Raw genomic sequence first — 17,969 nt, forward strand, 5'->3', positions numbered from 1 at the left:
TCCTGCGTGGGGGAGTTTGGGTTATGTGTTAAAGACACACTGCAGGTATAGGGGCCTGATAGAGTCTCATTTCTCTTGGGGCTGTGATAAACTGTCATGCACCCACGTTTTGACTGTGACCAGTCATATGAGGTCAAGTGAGAAATTTTCCACTTGTGGCATCTTATTGGCACTCAAGTTTCAAATTTTGGAGCATTTTAGATTTTGGAGTTTTAGATCAGGGACAGTCAATTTGTACTTGTAAACTACAAATTACCACATGAATGTGATGGGTGGCTGCGATAAACCTATACTGGCTTTCCCTGGGCAACAAAAGCTGGATGTTTTCAGAAAATACATGATTTCTATCCAGACTTACATTTGTGGTTCTGACCCTTTGGTTACCTGGCTGGTCTCCTGTAGTCGTTTTGTTTTTCTGCTTCCAATTACATCACTTTGTCTAAAACTCTGATCTTTAAATAGTTGGAAACCAAAAGGAAGTGTGGTACCATCACTACTCACTTAAAAAGCAGTTCCCACCAGGTCAGGGGGCAGACTCCCCTAAAGACCATTTTATTTATTTAGAGGTTTTTGCCATAGGGTGCGTGTGCTGGAGAAAGAGAGAGAGACAGCGAAGGGGAAATTGAGAAATCACCCCCGGGGGGATGGCTGTGCTGAAATCCCTTCTCCTCCATTCTCCTCCTGGGATTTTGGGTATGTACACACACATGCCAGGGGTGATTTTCCAGCCATCGGGTCTGGGACTAAAACCATGGTTGGATATGTGCGAGTCCAGGGATACAACAACTACACCTGGCCCCTGGGGAGCATTTTAGAAAGTGAGATACCTACTCCAGCCTGACAGATTGTGGTTCACTGTATCTGATTTAGGACCCAGGAAAAATATTTTCTCAAAAGCTCCTCTAGGTAATCTTGACAATTAGTTTAATTTCAGGGACTAATGGTTTCTCCATTTCTTCACTATCATTTTAGGAGCTGCTAGTTTGTATTTAGTATAAAAATTTCCCCTTGCTTTCATCGTGAACACACTCAGATTCCCCATGAGCTTGGCTTAGATCCACAGGGAATTAGTCGTTCCAATCCTTTACAATGAAATTCTCACATGATGAATTATTTTCAGAGCTAAAGCAATGCATGCAGATGTGGAGAGGAGGCTGGTTTCCACCCACAGGACAACTGTTCTCCGCTTTACCTGGGATTGGCCACTGCTAAACAAGAAGCCCACTTGCTACAGCTGTCACTACTTAAGAAAGATGGCAGAACTCCTCCAAAGAACAGAAAGATGGCCAGCTGGCTAATCGGTACAATTTAGGGGCCAGCCAGTGGCACGGTGGTTAAGGCAGCTCGATCCCATATGGCCAACTCTGAGGTTCGAGTGCCAGACCTGGTGAGTTGAAAAACACACTGGGACATGGGTGCATGCATGGCCCAAGTCCCAAAAGGAGAAACGGAGAAGGGACTGTGGCACGGCCATCTGCCATGGGAGGTGCCCTCTCACTTTCCCTATATCTGGCGAGTGCATGTATCCTTCAGCAAAATTTTAAAAAAGAAAAATCTTTCTAGCAAACATAAGTGGAAAGTATTGGTGGTCAGGAAAGTAGTGACACATTTTTTTATAGAAAAACATAGAAAAAATATGTCATGACTTTCCCAATTACCTAATAAACAACAACAAAGCTTCCTGTTGAAACCCCAAGTCTTCTGAAGTCTACCATAAACAAGTTAAATCAAAACCATGTTCTTTAAAGGTATGTTCAGTTAACTGTGAAATAATATGTGTAAAATAGGTGCAATTTCATCCTTTAGGAGGTTTAACAGGCACAAATGGGATCGGTTTCCATTTATTCTCCCCGAACAGGTAAGTGTGAAAATGACACGTGAAGCATTTGGTATAAAGGAGTTCTGCGCACCACCCCTTTCCAATTTAATACGAAAACCCACACTCAGATTCGCCAGGTGTCCCAAGCATATCTAGGCACTGCGGAAGGTCGTCATGTCTTTTGGTTCCCTGCTGGGGACGCACCAGTCATCCGCCTCATGGTTGGTGTTGTAGTGCTTCCAGGCAGCCTTGTTGTACACTGGCAGTCTTTCTATTGATTCTGTGGACAGAGCCTGAAACACAAAAACAATGTAGAAGACCGTTGGTTTTTAGAATTCATTGGCCAAGAAAATACACAATGGTGAAAATTCACTGAAAGCTAAAATACTCTCCTGACATCTTATTTAGTAATCGTAATACTATCTCTGTACATTTTTTTACAAATGTACGTGGGCTGGATGGCAGCGCAGGGATGAAATGTGATACTCTGCAAGGCTGACCCACGGGTGAAGGTTCTGGGTTCCTATCTGGAGATGCATGCTGGGTACACACTTTCCTATGATCTGGGGCTGGCTGGGAGAGGATCATGGCATAAAGACCCTACGGGGGTTGTTGTCTCTCTGCCTGTTTCATGGAAGAAATAAATATATAAACATTTAATAAACAGTATTTATATTTGAAACATGTTTTTACTAAGTCTATGTCACAGATTAAGAGAATAGTCTGTTGCTTACAACAATTCCCCAGCCAGCCTGGAAGTTATTGCATTGAAAACTGACACAGGCATAATAGATGCTGCTGCTTTATTTTTTTTAAGAGAGGTTTTTTTCAGGACCAGCAGTTAGCGTAATGGCTATGTTGCTGGACTCCCATGTAGTCGACTGCGATTTGCTTCCCAGACCCGGTGGCTTAAAACTCACGCCGGGCGCGAGTGAGTGTGCGCCCAAGATCCCAAGAGAAGAATGGAGGAGAGGGGATTGCGGTGTAGCCATTCCCCCGGGGGGTGGTTTCTCGCTTTCTGTCTCTCTCTCTCTCTGTCTGTCCGGCGAGTGCATGTGCCCTATAGCAAAAACCTCTCCCCCCCCCCAAAAAAAGAGAGGTTTTTGCTGTAGGGCACAAATGTTCACCAAAGAGACAAAGAGAGACAGAAAGTGAGAAATTAACCCCTAGGGGGGAGGACCATGCCACAATCCCTTCTCTTCCATTCTCCTCTTGGGATCCTGGGCACGCACGCACAAGTGCACAGCATGAGTTTAAGCCACCAGGTCCAGAACTCGAACCACGGTTGACTACATGGGAGTCCAGGGACATAGCAATTTTAAGCCACTAGGTTTGGGACTTGAACGGCGGCTGACCATGTGGGAGTCAGCAACATAACCTTTATGCTATCTGCTGGTCCCAGTAGATGTTTCTTACAAAACATGACCCAGACCAGAGGTGATTCAATATAAAATCTTAAAAATCAACATAGGTACCTTAGTAAATATGTAGCTACATTTAAGAAAATCTATTTTAGTTACTTACTAGAAGACATTCTATACTATTAATTTTTCCAGTATAGTCACTGTACTAGCCAAAACTCTTCAGAGGAATGTTATCAATAAATAAAACTATGTCTAAGGCATCCTGGCTTTTTTTTTTTTTTGGAGAGGTTTTTGCGATAGGGCATGTACGCTCCCAGAGAGACAGACAGAGAGACAAAGAGATAGAAAGCGAGAAATCACCCTTTCGGGAAATGGCCATGCCGCAATCCCTTCTCCTCCATTCTCCTCTCGGGATCTTGGGCACGCATGCACATGCGCCTGGCATGAGTTTTAAGCCGCCGGGTCTGGGACACGAACCACGGTCGACTACATGGGAGTCCAGCAACATAGCCATTACACCTACTGCTGGTCACAGGCATCCTGGCTTTTACAGGAACAATTCTTAGCCCTAAATTTAATCCTGTATTCCCTTCTTTTGCCATTAAAACTCTCAATTGCAGTCATAACACATGTGTGTCACGTGTAAGTTCATGTTTCTAATATACCATTACTAGTGACTCAGTATTCTACACAGCTTCTTGAAAATTACTGCAACTGGAGGTGAACGACCTTCCATGTCTTCTTCAAACGGGAACTTTCAGTGTAACTCAACCTCAGGCCACAGGCCTATGGAAAACACTAAACCAGAAATTTCATTCTGATAATGCTAAGTAAGGTCTTTGTTGATGACATCAGTGATTCTGTAAGATGTCTTGTTTTATATTTTTTCCAAAAAGGATAAAATATAAAATCTTTAATCTAGGAACCAGTAGTTAGCATAATGGCTATGTCACTGGACTCCCATGCAGTCAACTGCAGTTCACGTCCCAGACCTGGTGGCTTAAAACTCCTGCCGGGTGCATGTGCGTGCATGCCCAAGATCCCGAGAGAACGAAGGAGAAGGGATTGCAGCGTGGCCATCCCCCGCTGGAGAGTGATTCTGTCTCTCTGTCTGTCTCTGTCTGGCGAGCACACGCGCCCTATAGCAAAAACCTCTCCAAAAAAAAAAAAATTCTTTAATCTATATATTCTCTTTAATTGTATTCCAGAATTTCTTGATCTATAGGCTAGATCGAAACATTACATTTGCTACTAGGAGTAAATATTGTACTGATACTGCTCTTTTTATGTCCCTTGCAATAGAGATGGTTCAAAATAGAACAGTTAACTAAAGTGTAATCTTTTCAGATAAATTTAGTTTTTTCAATATAATTTTCAGCATTTTCTATAAATAGGTGCCATCTAGTGGCCAGAATAAGAAACCGATGTCCTAAATAATTTGACACCCATTTTCACCACTTAACCAAGGGGGAGTGTTCGAGCTCAGTGCTTTTTCCATCCCTGTAAAACAGGATCCTTCTGCAAACACACTGAATAGTCTAGGCCCACAACCCAAGTGCTTCTGCTTCCACCACGTTAGTTGCATCCTTACCAAGAGTTACTTGTGCTTGTTTCTAAATCTTTTTATGCAATTACATCTGTTGACTGTAATTACAAAATTTGAGTATTACAGAAACAAAGCACCAGGAAGCATGGGTAGAGCAGGTGACGTGGGGTTAGTGGGTGGGTGGATGGGTGGTGGTCTTTGAAAACAAAGATGAATGCTCTGGAAAGTCTCTTGAAAAATGTCACACACAAAAAATTGCTGTCGGGACCAGCAGGTAGCATAATGGCTATGTCGCTGGACTCCCACGTAGTCGACCGTGGTTCGCGTCCCGGACCCGGTGGCTTAAAACTCACGCCGGGCACGTGTGTGTGTGTGCCCAAGATCCCGAGAGGAGAATGGAGGAGAAGGGATTGCGGCGTGACCATCCCCCCTGGGGGGGGTGATTTCTCGCTTTCTGTCTCTCTGTCTCTGTCTGTCTGGCTGGTGAGCGCACGCACCCTATAGCAAAATCCTCTCCAAAAAACAAACAAACAAACAAACAAAAAATTGCTATCAAATCACAGTCAGGTGATGCTGTAAATAACTGCATAAAAAACCCAAGAGGGGGACCAGCAGATGGTGTAATGGTTACGTTGCTGGACTCACATGCAGTCAACCATGGTTTGAGTCCCAGACCCGGCAGCTTAAAACACACTGGGCATACGTGCACGTGTGTCCAAAATCCCAAGAGGAGAATGGAAGAGAAGGGACTGCGGCATAGCCATCCCCCCAGGAGTTGATTTCTTGTTTTCTGTCTCTCCAGTAAGCTTATGTGACCTATAGCAAAAATCTCTCTTAAAATAAAAAGAGGAGGAGCAGCAGGTGGTACAGTAGTTAAAGGCACTGGATTCCCACATGGCTGACTGCAGTTTGAATCCCAGACCTAGTGGCTTGCTTTCTTGCTTTCCCTTTCTTCCTCTCTGGTCAAATTAGAAAATAATAACAACAAATAGAATTAAATAAATAAATAAATCTTTAAAAAAATCCAAGAGGATTGTGCACTTTGTTGTTTGTTTAAAGAAAATAAAATGAGCTTCTGCAAGAAAGCAATTGGCACACCAATCTCCTGACCCATATACCAAGAAAAGGCCTTGGTTGCCGGCCACTGGCCTGGCAGTTAACGGAGCTAGCTGGAGCTTACATGGTCAACTCTCAGGGTTCGATTCCTAGACTTGCTTGCTTGCTTGAAAAACAAACCAGGCATGCAGTGTGCATGCCCAAAATCCCCAGAGGAAGGAGAGGTGGAGGAGAAGGAACTAAGGTATGACCATTCCCCGCAAGGGAGGGGTGCTTTCTCCCTTTCCCTCACTGTCTCTCTCTGGCAAGTATGTCCACTTTCTGGCAAATTAAAAAAAAAAAAGTGGGGCTGGCAGATGGCATAGTAGTTTGGGGGCTGGGGGCTGGACTCCTACATGACTGACCACAGTTTGAGTCCCAGACCGGGAGAGTTGCTCTCTTTCTTCCTCTCTTTCTCTGGTCCAATTAAATAATAATAATAATAATAAATGAAATAAATAATTCTTTAAAAAGAAAGAAAAACCCTTGGCAGTAGACCAAAAGATGGGTGGATCAATGTCCACTCATGTTTGTTATGTTAAAATTAAATCTGTACAATACATAACTTTTTATGACTCCCCAGTTCGACCCAAGTTTTTTACTACTAGCCACCACAGTCCTGATCATGACGAGTGAGATTGTTTTTTCCTGGCGGTCACAAGGGAATTATCTGCCAAAACAGAAAAGATCCCATGTAAAATATCCTTCGTGGTTTGATATTTAAATAACAGTAAAATTTGATTACAGTTAACTATTGCCATCTTTTCTTTTCATTATCAGAAATGCCATTAAATCAAGAAGACTGAAGTTATTACCTTAATGTAGACAACCGCGTCTGTCCCGTAACCCTCGAGGGAATACAGCTTTAGGTCTCCTTGGAAGTACTGCGCGTACAGACGCGATATCGGCAAGCCATAACCAAAACCAGCCTGTTTGATGAGAAAAAAAGAAAGTTCTATTCAGAAAACCACACACTGAAATACTTCTCGAGTGAAGGTAAATGCTTATACTTACCGAGCTTGCATCTAAGAGATCTATTAATATGAGCATTAGTACATATTCCTAATGATTAAGCTGAAGCTTAGCAGAGTACAATTAGCTGACTCCCCTCTGGTCATTTAAAATTCTTCACTTGTTTTTTGGCCTGGGATGGCGGGGGGGGGGGGGGGGGGGCTGCTATAGGGCGTGTGTGCTGGCCAGAAAGACAGAGAGAGACAGAAAGACAAAAAGCCAGAAAGTGAGAAATTGCCCTCCAGGGGGGATGGCCACACTGCAATCTCTTCTCCAGTCTCCTCTCAGGATCTTGGGCACCCAAACACATGCGCCCAATCTGAATTTTAGACACCGGGTCCAGGACTTGAACCACGGTCGACTACGTGGTAGTCCAGCAACATAGCCATTACGCCAATTGCTGGTCCCGAAATTCTTCATTCTTTCTATCAAGTGACTTGTGATCTGGAAAAGGCATGTTATTTTTCTTCACTGCCCTGTTTGAGGGTACTCGATAATGTTCTTGGCAATAGCATGTAAAATATCTCTTTTAGGAGGTAGAGTGAAAAGGCCTTGTCTAAGCCTAACAGATTTATCTCAGGACCTCACACCATGAATTTCCAGCCTATATGCAGATATCTATAACAGGTCTACTTCCAATAGGTGACTTTATGTTTAAAAAACTTCAAAGCATACCCTACCTTCACCCCATTGCTTTAGAGAGAAAAATGCAAGCTTCTCAAAAAAGCTTGAAAGACCCAATAAGATTAGGTATCTGCCTCCCCCTGCCCAGTCTAGCAGAACATTCTTAAACATACCACTTCTATGTCTTTGTACATCCCGTTCCCAGAACCTGAGTCTCCTTCTTCACCTGAATAAATCCTACCAATTATTTAATGCAAAACATGCAGATAAATGTGAATGTGGCTGTAATTCCCAAGCCATGTGTTCAATGACATTCTGTTCACATGTTAGCAGAGAGCCTGTCTAGACTTGGAAATCAGGCCAGGCAACACCTTCACTGACCTACACCAACTATCACCTGACGTTCTAACCCGTCCAAACCAAATATCCAACTTCCACATTTCCTGCCCTGGAAGGCTGACCTGAAGGGATTATATCCATGGACCAATTGCCAAGCTCTTTGCTTCTGGCTGGTCCTGACAATGGAGATCCCCTCAAGAATTCGGAGGAAGGCCAGGCGAAGTATTCATCATTCTTCTAGTTTCTTCCCGGTGGCTGCCCTGTGCAGGCTGGGCCCCTTGACAGCAAGCAGCCACACTGTAACTTCCCCTTCTTCTGGGTTCTGCTATCCTTGCCTTCTCCTCATGCCTTTGAACCTGGGTGGTCATGGCCACACTGTTGCTGGTTTGGGTGCCTGTGCTGTCTTTGTCCACATCTACTTAATCAGGCTCTTGTAAACAAGCCTTCCTTGAGGGAGAAACAGAGGGCAAGGAATTTTGGCACAGCCATCTGCCATGGTGGGGGTGGGGAGGAGGTGTGCATTCTTACAGTCCCTTTCTGTCTCTCTTTGGCAAATACATTGGAAAAAAAAAAAAAAAAGAATGCCTTCCTTGAGCCATAATTTGAGTGAACTACATCTGCTGCTGTGTTCCAGACTAATACATTATTTGGTTAGAAATGGCCCCAAGAAAACTGTACACATAGGAAGCTCAGACTCCTGTGACAGCTGACCTGCCTTGGCCACCTCTAGGGACTGCTGGGCCTTCCCTTACATCTAGTTAACAGAGAAGCAAAGCAGCAAGGGTTAGCCTAGTCCACAGATGGACCTACCCAGTGTGCTAGCACCAGCTGAGAGTGAACTCAACCCTTCTTAGGAGTAGGGTGCAGGCCCGAAAGATGGCATGAAATAAATCCTACCAGCACAGGTGGAGCAAACAGATCAGCTGGCTGGTTAGAGACTTGAAAAGAACAAGACTGGCTGGCTGATGAAAAGAAGATTTAGAAGAGAAAGCTGTGGATGCTCCTTTCTGAGTGGGCTCACAGTGTGAAGATAATCTGTCCATGCAAATGCCCAGCACAGGGCACCACACGGAGGAGCCCTCAATAATCGGGTGGACAGAATGCCCTTCCTAGGGATAATAGGCAGGCTTTCTCCAACTTTCCTCCCCACGCCTGCTGACCAGGCCGTTGTTTCTTCACTGCATACCAGGGGCACGGCTCGGGAAGTCTCAACACGAGGCCGGGGTGCAGTTGAGTACATGTAGTTGAAGAGTCTGTCAATTTTTCTTAAAGGAACACCGCCTCCTCGGTCACTCATCTAAGAAAAGAAAGAATCATGCTCGATGACTAAGTCCTGCAAATAGCAAAATACTGAAAATTACTCATGGTGTCACAGTGTAACTGCTGGTGGGGAGGCTGCTGCTTTTGAAAACGAACAGCACACAATCCAAATTAACCATCTAGCTTCCCACAAATAGTCACTTCCCACACTGGTAGACCTAACGAAATTCTCCTAATACATAGTCAACTCCATTCACTGCTGTGGCTTTTGTATCTCTTAGTCTCACTAACAGTGAATTAATGGTTTGATACTAGGCAGGGGGTAAGCCTCTCTTGGATATAACAATAAACCTGTTACTTCTTTCTGGTGGTCAGTATAGGATGAGAATCAAATTAAAAATTCATGTACCCTGGGGCCAGCAGGTAGCATGGTGATTGGGATGCTAGATTCCCATGTGGCCAACTGTGGTTTGAGTCCCGGACCTGGCAGCTTACTTTCTCACTTTCTCTCTCTCTCTCTCTCTAGTGAGCACACAGGCCCGATAGCAAATTTAAATAATAATAAGCAAAATTAAATAAATAATTTTTAAAAATGCATCTATCTATTACCCTAGCAATGTTACCTCCAGAAATTTATCCTGAGAAATAAGCAGGGGCCCGGCAGGTGGCGTAGAGGTTAAGGGCATTGGACTCCCAAATGGCCAACCACGGTTTGAGTTCTCGACATGGCAGTTTGGTTTCTCACTTTCCTTCTCTCTCTCTCTCTCTCTCTCTGTTCCTCTCTTGAAAAATTAAAATAAATAAATAAAGCTAAATAAAATTATTATTTGAAAAGAAGCAAACAAAGAAAGAAAGAGCAGGCCAGTAGGCGACATGATGGTTAAGGTGCTGGACTCCCACATGGCCGAACACAAGCTATCAGTCCCAGACCTGGCAGCTTGCTTTCCCTTTCTCTCTCTGCCCAAATTTAAAAATAACAATAATAACAAATGGAATTAAATAAATAATTTTTTTAAAAAGGAAAGAAAGCAGGGAAGTATACAATGTATAAGAACATCCATCACAGGTCAGCTGACCCTGTAGCCTACCGATTAAGGGAGCTGATCCCACACGGCTGACCAAAGTTCAAATCCTGGCCCAATCAGTTTGAAATATACACTAGGCACTATGCATATGTGCCCCAAATCCTAGCAGGATAAAGAAATAAAGAAAAGATTACAATGTGACCCCATTGTGGGGATGCTTTCTCCCGGTCTTTCTCTGGTGAGTGACATGCCCTCTGGCAATTAAAAAATGAAAACAACAACAAAAAAAAAACAGGTCAGCAGGTGGTGTGGAGGTGAAGGTGCTGGATCCCACATGACCTATTATGTAGTCCCAGACCTGGAGGCTTGAAAATAATGCTGTGCACATATGTGTGTACCCGAAGTCCCAAGAAGAGAATGAGGAGAGGGATTTCAGCGTGGCCAACCCCCTTGGGGAGTGCTTTCTCACTTTCCCTCTCTCTCTGGAGAGTGGCCGTGCCCTATAGCAAACTAAAAAAAATGAAACAAAAGAATTAACTAAAGGACTCCTAGTGAGGTCCACTAGTAGCCAAGTATCGGCATAGATTTTTAGACTCTGCATTTATTACATTAATACAAATTTTTAAAAAATTGCCAGAGGGCACATGCGCACATGACAGAGAGAGGAATAAAAACCTCCCAGGTCAGCTGATGACATGATGGTTAAGATGGATAGAATCCACATGGCAGACTGTGTGGTTCAAGTCCTAGACCTAGTAGTTTGAAAAACATGTAGGGCATGAGTACATTTGTGCCCAGAATCCTGAGAGAACAGAGGGGAAGGGACTACAGCACGACTATCTCCCCTGTGGAATGCTTTCTTACTCATTCTCATTCTCTCTCTCTCTTGCTCTCTCTCTCTCTCTCTGTCTGGTGCATGTGCCCTCTAACAAAATTTAAGAAAAAAAAAAAAATTAAAGAGAAAGCACCTCCCAATGGGGTGAAGTTACACTGCAATCCTTTTTTGTCCATTTCTCCTTCCCATTAGGATTTTGGTCACCCATTTACATGCATTTGACATGTTTTTAAGCCACCAAGGTCAGCATTTAAACCATGGTCATTCAGCCACATGGGATCTAGCATCCTATGCACTGTACTTTACTGCTGCAAGATGAGGCCTGCCCTATAATACAAACTTTTAAATAATTTGTCTTTTTTTTTTTTTTTGAGAGATTTTTGCTATAGGGCGAGTGCACTCGCCAGACAGAGAGAGACATAGACACGGAAAGCAAGAAATCACCCCCCAGGGGGGATGGCCACGCCGCAATCCCTTCTCCTCCATTCTCCCTCGGGATCTTGGGCACGCACGCACACGCGCCCGGCGTGAGTTTTAAGCCACCGGGTCCAGGACGCGAACCGCGGTCGACTACATGGGAGTCCAGCGACATAGCCATTACACTAACTGCAGATATGGCCATTCACTAACTTGTGGTTCCCTTTTTTTTTTTTTTTTTTTTTTTTAAGTTTTTGCCATAGGATGTGTGTGTTCACCAGAAAGAGACAGAGAAGCAAAGTGAGATAACCCCTCTCCCCCGAGGTGATGGTCATGCTGCAATCCTTCTCCTTATTCTCCTTAGGATTCTGGGCATATACACACAGGCACCCAGAGTGATCCTCAAGCTGCCAGGTCTAGGACTCGAACCATTTTTGGCCATGTGAAAATCCAGTGCCTTAACCACCAAGTCAGCTGTTGGCCCCAATGATTGTTATCTTTTAATTGCCATAGGGTCTGGATGGTCACCAGGGAGAAGAGAAAAGAAAGACAGGGAAAAAATTCTTCCCACTGGAGCAAGGTCATGCCACAACCCTTTCTCCATTTCTCCAGCCTGTCAGGTGTCTGGGCATGCACGCACACACATCTGGTGTGTTTCTGAATCCACCAGGGCCGGAATTTAAGCTGCAGTCAGTTATGTGGTATCTGACTCCCTTAGTCCCTCAGTGAAAGATTTAAAAAATAAAACAAATAAACAAACAATAAACAAAACAACATTGTCATACTCTTCAGAAATCGAGCCATCTGAACAATGCAGTGGAAAAGGCCTAGCTATAAAGTCAGGACTGGAATTCCTGTCCTGTGGAATTTATGCCCTATGTGATCCTGTGCTAATCACTGTGCCTGGGTTTCCTCATCTGTCAAATTAAGGATGAAATCGCCTGTGTTCAGAAGGAGCTATTACAAGAATCAGATGAAACAAAAGGGGTCAGCTCTGTGCCTGCTGTGTGGCACAGAGATAATGCACTGCTTAAGACGGGCCAGATCCCACATGGTAACTGCAGTTCAAATCCCTGCTCAGCCAATCTACAATATGCTTGTACACGAGGTAAAGAAAAAAAAGGGTATTACCTTCACAGTCAAATCCTCGTTACCCAGCGTAACATGAACTTGAATAGGGGGGTAAACACCTTTGTCAGCATGGTGTTCCATAGTTGCTCTCATTGCATTCTGAAATGTATTAGTGTTACATGAAAAACACAACTTTAAAAAAAAAGGGAAATCATAATTTTCAAGTACATATGCACTATCTGAATTAAGAAATTTTTAATCCTATTTAAACCTGTTAAGGAATCATAATACTTATCACTATATTTCAAAAATTACTTAAAAAAAATTGAGTTGGGGGAAGGGACCAGCAGTTAGTATAATGACTATGTCGCAGAACTCCCATGTAGTTGACCACAGTTCGAGTCCCGGACCTGATGGCTTAAACTCACACAGGATGTGTGTGCATGAATGTCCAAGATCCCAAGAGGAGAATGGAGGAGAAGGGATTGCGGCATGGCCAACCCCCTAGGAGGTGATTTCTTCTGTCTCTGTGTCTCTGTTTTTCTGGGGAGTGCACGTGCACTAAAGCAAAAACCTCTTCCCCCAGGGAAAAAAAAAAAAAAAAACTGAGCTGGGGATAGAGGGTCCCAGCAGGTGGTATGGTGGTTAGGGTTCTAGACTCCTACATGGCCAACCACAGTTTGAGTCTCAGACCTGGTGGCTTACTTTCTCTCTCTAGTGAGCACATATGTCCTACAGTAAATTTAAAAAAATAATAATAAATAAAATTAAAGAATTCTTTAAAAAAAAAACACACACACAATAAATTGAGTTGGGGCCACCAGGTGGCATGGTGATTAAGGTACTGGACTCACATGGCAGTCCACTATTCGAGTCCCAAACACAGCAGCTTGAAAATCCAACCAGGCTCTTGTGCATGTGTGCCCAAAATCCAGGAGGAGAATGGAAGAGAAGGGACTGAGGCACGGTCATCCCTCCCGGGGGAGGGTGATTTCTCACTTTCCCTCTCCCTGTCTCTGTTTCTTTCCAGCGAGTGCATGCACCCTATGGCAAAACCCCTAAAAAAAATTTTTTGAGACAATTTGGGGAGGAATTGAAAGATATTTTGAGTTAACAATTCTAACTAAACTCTGTAACCAGACTTCTACACACTATTTAACTAATTTACATTATATCAGAAAAAAATAAAACTGTGTCCCAAACACTTTAACAGTGCTACTAAGTAGTGGGTAAAACTTTGAAAATGTAGTTTCAGCTGTTTTAAAGAATCATCTCAACTGTCATACATTTTTTAAGATAACTTTTTTATATAGTCATAACAGTAATAGTAATAACATTAACGGTAGAGACACTAATATACTCATCCCTTTGCCACTAGTTTGAAACTAAGATATTTACAGTATAAAACCGTTTGGTCCATTTCTAAAGGACACGGGCAATAAATGCCAGCATAGCCTACGGATTAAACAGTAACAACATGACAGGCAACAATGGAGTAGGACATGATAAAGGCTAGGCTAAACTGGAGAGGCAAAAAGGGCTGCATTTGAACAAAAGGAAGTGTAGCCCTGGTTGGTGAACCAGAGTAGAGCAGCCCTGAGGAAGAGGTTCCACCACCTCAGTTTAGGGCCGGGTTCCAGAGGAATGCCGCAGCTGCAGACGGCATGCAGCACACGCTGTGTAAGATAGGGCACTCCCTGATTAAGCATCACAGGGCACGAACTGGAACTCAGGAAAACACCAGCTTTAACCCTGTAAGCGCCAATTGCTATTGATACAACCACTTTAATAGGGAGATTTAATAAGATATTAGCTAGGTTCTTGCTGTCTTAGAACAAGAGCATTCTTGAAACCTTGCTGTTCTAAGATTCAATCGGTTTTTCTGAGGTCTCAGTGTATTTTTCTTTTTCACTGTCAGACTGAAAGCCACCTCTTCTGTCTTGGAGTTGGCTGCTGCTGAAGACACAGTAACTAGAGTAAGAGAGACAACAGGTTTCTGATTTAGGCCAGTTGCTTTCAGCCACAGGGACTCCTGTCAATCAACACCCACCCTTCTGTCAACCAGCAAGTATCGCTGGGGGCGACAAAAGATTCTCTCAACACTCAAGCTTAATTTTATGTAGTTTTCAAAATTTGCTGGAAAGAACAAAAATAGGAGCCAGCAGGTGGCATGGTGGTTAGGGTACTGGAACTTTCACATGGCAGACCACAGTTTGAGTCCCAGACCTGGAGACTTGAAAATCATGCCGGGTACGTGTGCAAACATGCCCAAAGTCCCAGGAAGAAAAAGGAAGAGAAGGGACTGTAAGGTGGCAATCCCCACTGGGAGGTGATTTCTCCCTTTCCCTCTCAATTTCTCTCCAGTGAGCACAAGCACTTTATGACAAAAACCTTAATAAAAGAACAAAAATAATACATCACGTCATGTGAGTCAATATGAATGACTTTCTCAAAACAAAAGAACAGAAAAAAAACAAACAAAAAAGCATTTTCAGTGGGACTCCAGTGCTTTGAGAATACAAAAGTAGAGAAATCACTCTTAAATATTTTGCTTTACAAAAACATAACTTTACTAAGTACCTATAATGTACTATTGTACTGAATACTTATTATGTTATTCTCAATCTTCATAAATAATCCTGGATAGTATTATGTTACAGAAGAGAAAACTGAGGCTCAGAGAAGCTAAGTGACTTGCCCAAGGTCTCACAGACATTAAGTAACAGAACTGAGATGCAAGCCCTTGTCTTTTTTACTCCAAAGTCCGAGCTCACCACTACACTGAAGGTGTGTGGACATGTTTACAGAAACTATCTCCGGCATTGTGACACAATACTGACATGAAATGACATCTTTTAATAAGATAGGAGAACCCAGGGGAATATCTGACTTGGAGGGCAGAATCCTAACCTCATGAAAGGACTGGTAAGGGTTATGCAATACTATTTTACAAACCTTGAAAAGTTCAAACACCATGTGATAGAGATGGGATGGTACATAAACCACTTGTATTGGCTGTCCTGGTGATTTTGCTACAGATTAGAAGAGAAAAATATGAAAGTATAGAGAGGTGCTTAAAGCATTTTGAAGAATAAATCGTATAGTGATGAAAACATTAACTCTGGAGGGTAGTATTATTTGGGGAGAGCTGTTATACCACTTCTCCACAGAATTAGTGTTTGGATCCCATATTCACGAACATTTGGAACTGACAGTATCAAGGGTCCTATAGTCCTTTCTCACAATCCTGCATAATAATCTACCATCCGCCCTCCCATTCTTCTTTACAATGGTATCTTTTTTTAAAGGACACTCAACTTTAAGGTAGAAATTTTACTTTGCAAAAAGAAATGTTAAAGTCTATGATTTCCAGAGTCCAATTCACATGAATACATTTCTCTTTTTTTTTTTTTTTTTTTTTGAAGAGGTTTTTGCTATAGGGCGTGTGCGCTCACCAGACAGACAGAGACAGAGACAGAAAGCAAGAAATCACCCCCCAGGGAGGATGGTCACGCCGCAATCCCCTCTCCTCCATTCTCCTCTCAGGATCTTGGGCACGCACGCACACGCGCCTGGCATGAGTTTAAGCCACCGGGTCCAGGACTCGAACCACAGTCGACTACATGGGAGTCCAGCGACATAGCCATTATGCTAACTGCTGGTCCCTCTCTTCTTTTTTTTTAAGGACCAATTTTCTGGAGGCCAGCAGGTGGCGTGGTGCTTAAGGTGCTGGGTACTCCCATATGGCCAACCATGGTTGGAATCTCAGACCTGATGGCTTCCTTTCTCGCTTTCCCTCTCTCTCTGTGTCTTTTTCTGGTCAAATTAAAAGAAATGAATGAATAAAATAAAATAAAATAAAATAAAATAAATAATTCTTTAAAAAAAGAACCAATTTTCTGGGTCAGCTCATGGTATGGTGGTTAAAGCAGCTGAATTCCATATGGAATACTTTGCAGTTTGAGTCCTGGATCTAGGGCTTGAAAATCATGGTGAGTGTGTGTGCATGCATGCCCAAAATCCTGAGAGAAAAATGGAGGAAAAGGGATTGATTTCTCACTTTCTTTCTCTCTCTCCCTTTCTCTAGTGAGTATACATGCCCTATTAGCAATTTTTTTTTAAAGGAACCATTTTCTAAATATGTCACTTGAATGGGATATTGTCTATAATAGGCATTTCTATGGTTATAAAGCTGAACTTTAAAAAGGCAGCTAACATCAATTTCTCAAGGCATATTAATTCTACATTCAAACATAGAAGCCCAGTTAGGGGTGAGCAGGGTAGAGTGTGTGGACCCTCAGCAGAGTAGTAAGATTCAGACCCTAGAATTCTAGATCAACCTATAAGTGGACTCTCCCCTGAATAAACACTTTGGGAACACAAGGGACATCTGGAAACTGCCTGCAGCAGCAGTTCAAATCCCTAGTCATCTGCACACTATGGTTCTTGTTTACCAAAGGGTACCACCAGAAATCAACAGTTAACCAGGCTTTAGAAAACTACCATGCAGTTTTACTTCCACCTGGGCAACTTTGACTACTTTCCTGCTCTGAGGTCTAGTAAAAGTCTACTTAATTTTAATTTTCTCATCATCTTCTACAAGGATCATCTTAACGTAGGAAATATTTTTCTCTCTTTGAACTACCATAACTCTGGTAAAATGAATCAGACTCATCTGCTTCCTTCCAATGCATCAAAACCTTTTCTGGTCAAAAGAAAGGTCAGGATGAAAGACAACTGTCAGAAATGAATTCTCAAACAGATGAGCACCTTTCTTTACTCTTTAACATTCCTAGCCTTTTCACTTTAACAATTAAAATGATTCACAGCTTAGGAAGTAAAAAAGGGCAAACTAGGTATCACTGGAATGTACTCAGAAGTCAAATGTAATTTACCTGGCATCAGATTTTTCTATGATTAACTAAAAGATAAGCCAATAATCAAATTTATTCATTAAAATTAAGGAAAATGGAATAGAAATAGCTAAAGAATCAATAAATTTATATATATGCATATATATTTATACACACATCTGTTTTTTACATGATTACTCTCCTTCAGTCTTCATAGCCAATTAAGTTGATTTAAAAAAGCTTCTTTTTTAAGTAAAACAAATCTAAATTCTTATCATTCCTTCTCAAGCAATCAAAATACTAATCACTGAGGAAAAAAACAACAGGCTTACCGTTTAGTTCCTCAAGTTCCAGTTCAGGAGAGTTAACATAATACAAATCACACAGACGTCTAGCATTTTCATAGCCATCTAGTGTGAATAGAAACAAAAAGAAAGCATTAAATAAATGTAGTTCTGTTTCATATATTAAGATGTCAACAGTACTGACGAATGAAAATTTAAAATTTTCTCAAAAAAAGTATACTTTAATAATCTTAGTTTGGGGAAGGTGTTTTTTAAGTATGATATAACAAAGCCTATTAACCATTAAGGAACAATGAAAGATATGAATTACTGCAAAGAAATGGAAAATGTCTATATGCTAGAAGACAACATAAACCAAGTTAAAAAAAATAGGCTACAGAAAATATTTACAATATATGTAATGAA

General features: G+C 42.3%; 1 protein-coding gene across 2 annotated transcripts in view; it reads right to left on the reverse strand.

The window, feature by feature from the left end:
• Positions 1-1,807: 1,807 nt before the first annotated feature.
• Positions 1,808-17,969, reverse strand: part of PDK1 (pyruvate dehydrogenase kinase 1) — a 32,573-nt gene continuing 16,411 nt past the window's right edge. Inside the window, exons 6-12 of one of the 2 annotated variants that reach the window (XR_333463.3) lie at positions 17,592-17,669; positions 15,362-15,438; positions 12,467-12,565; positions 8,985-9,095; positions 6,640-6,753; positions 6,391-6,494; positions 1,977-2,112 (exon numbers count right to left, since the gene is read on the reverse strand). Coding sequence is in view for 1 of the 2 variants with exons in the window: in XM_006141470.3 (XP_006141532.3) it covers positions 1,972-2,112; positions 6,640-6,753; positions 8,985-9,095; positions 12,467-12,565; positions 15,362-15,438; positions 17,592-17,669 (620 nt within the window). In the remaining variant the exon portion in view is untranslated. Of the gene's footprint in view, positions 2,113-6,390; positions 6,495-6,639; positions 6,754-8,984; positions 9,096-12,466; positions 12,566-15,361; positions 15,439-17,591; positions 17,670-17,969 lie in introns of both variants that reach the window. The other variant, XM_006141470.3, reaches the window with a different exon arrangement.

The sequence above is a fragment of the Tupaia chinensis genome, unplaced genomic scaffold (genome assembly GCF_000334495.1).
Source record: "Tupaia chinensis unplaced genomic scaffold, TupChi_1.0 Scaffold000056_1, whole genome shotgun sequence".
Taxonomy (NCBI): Eukaryota; Metazoa; Chordata; class Mammalia; order Scandentia; family Tupaiidae; genus Tupaia; species Tupaia belangeri.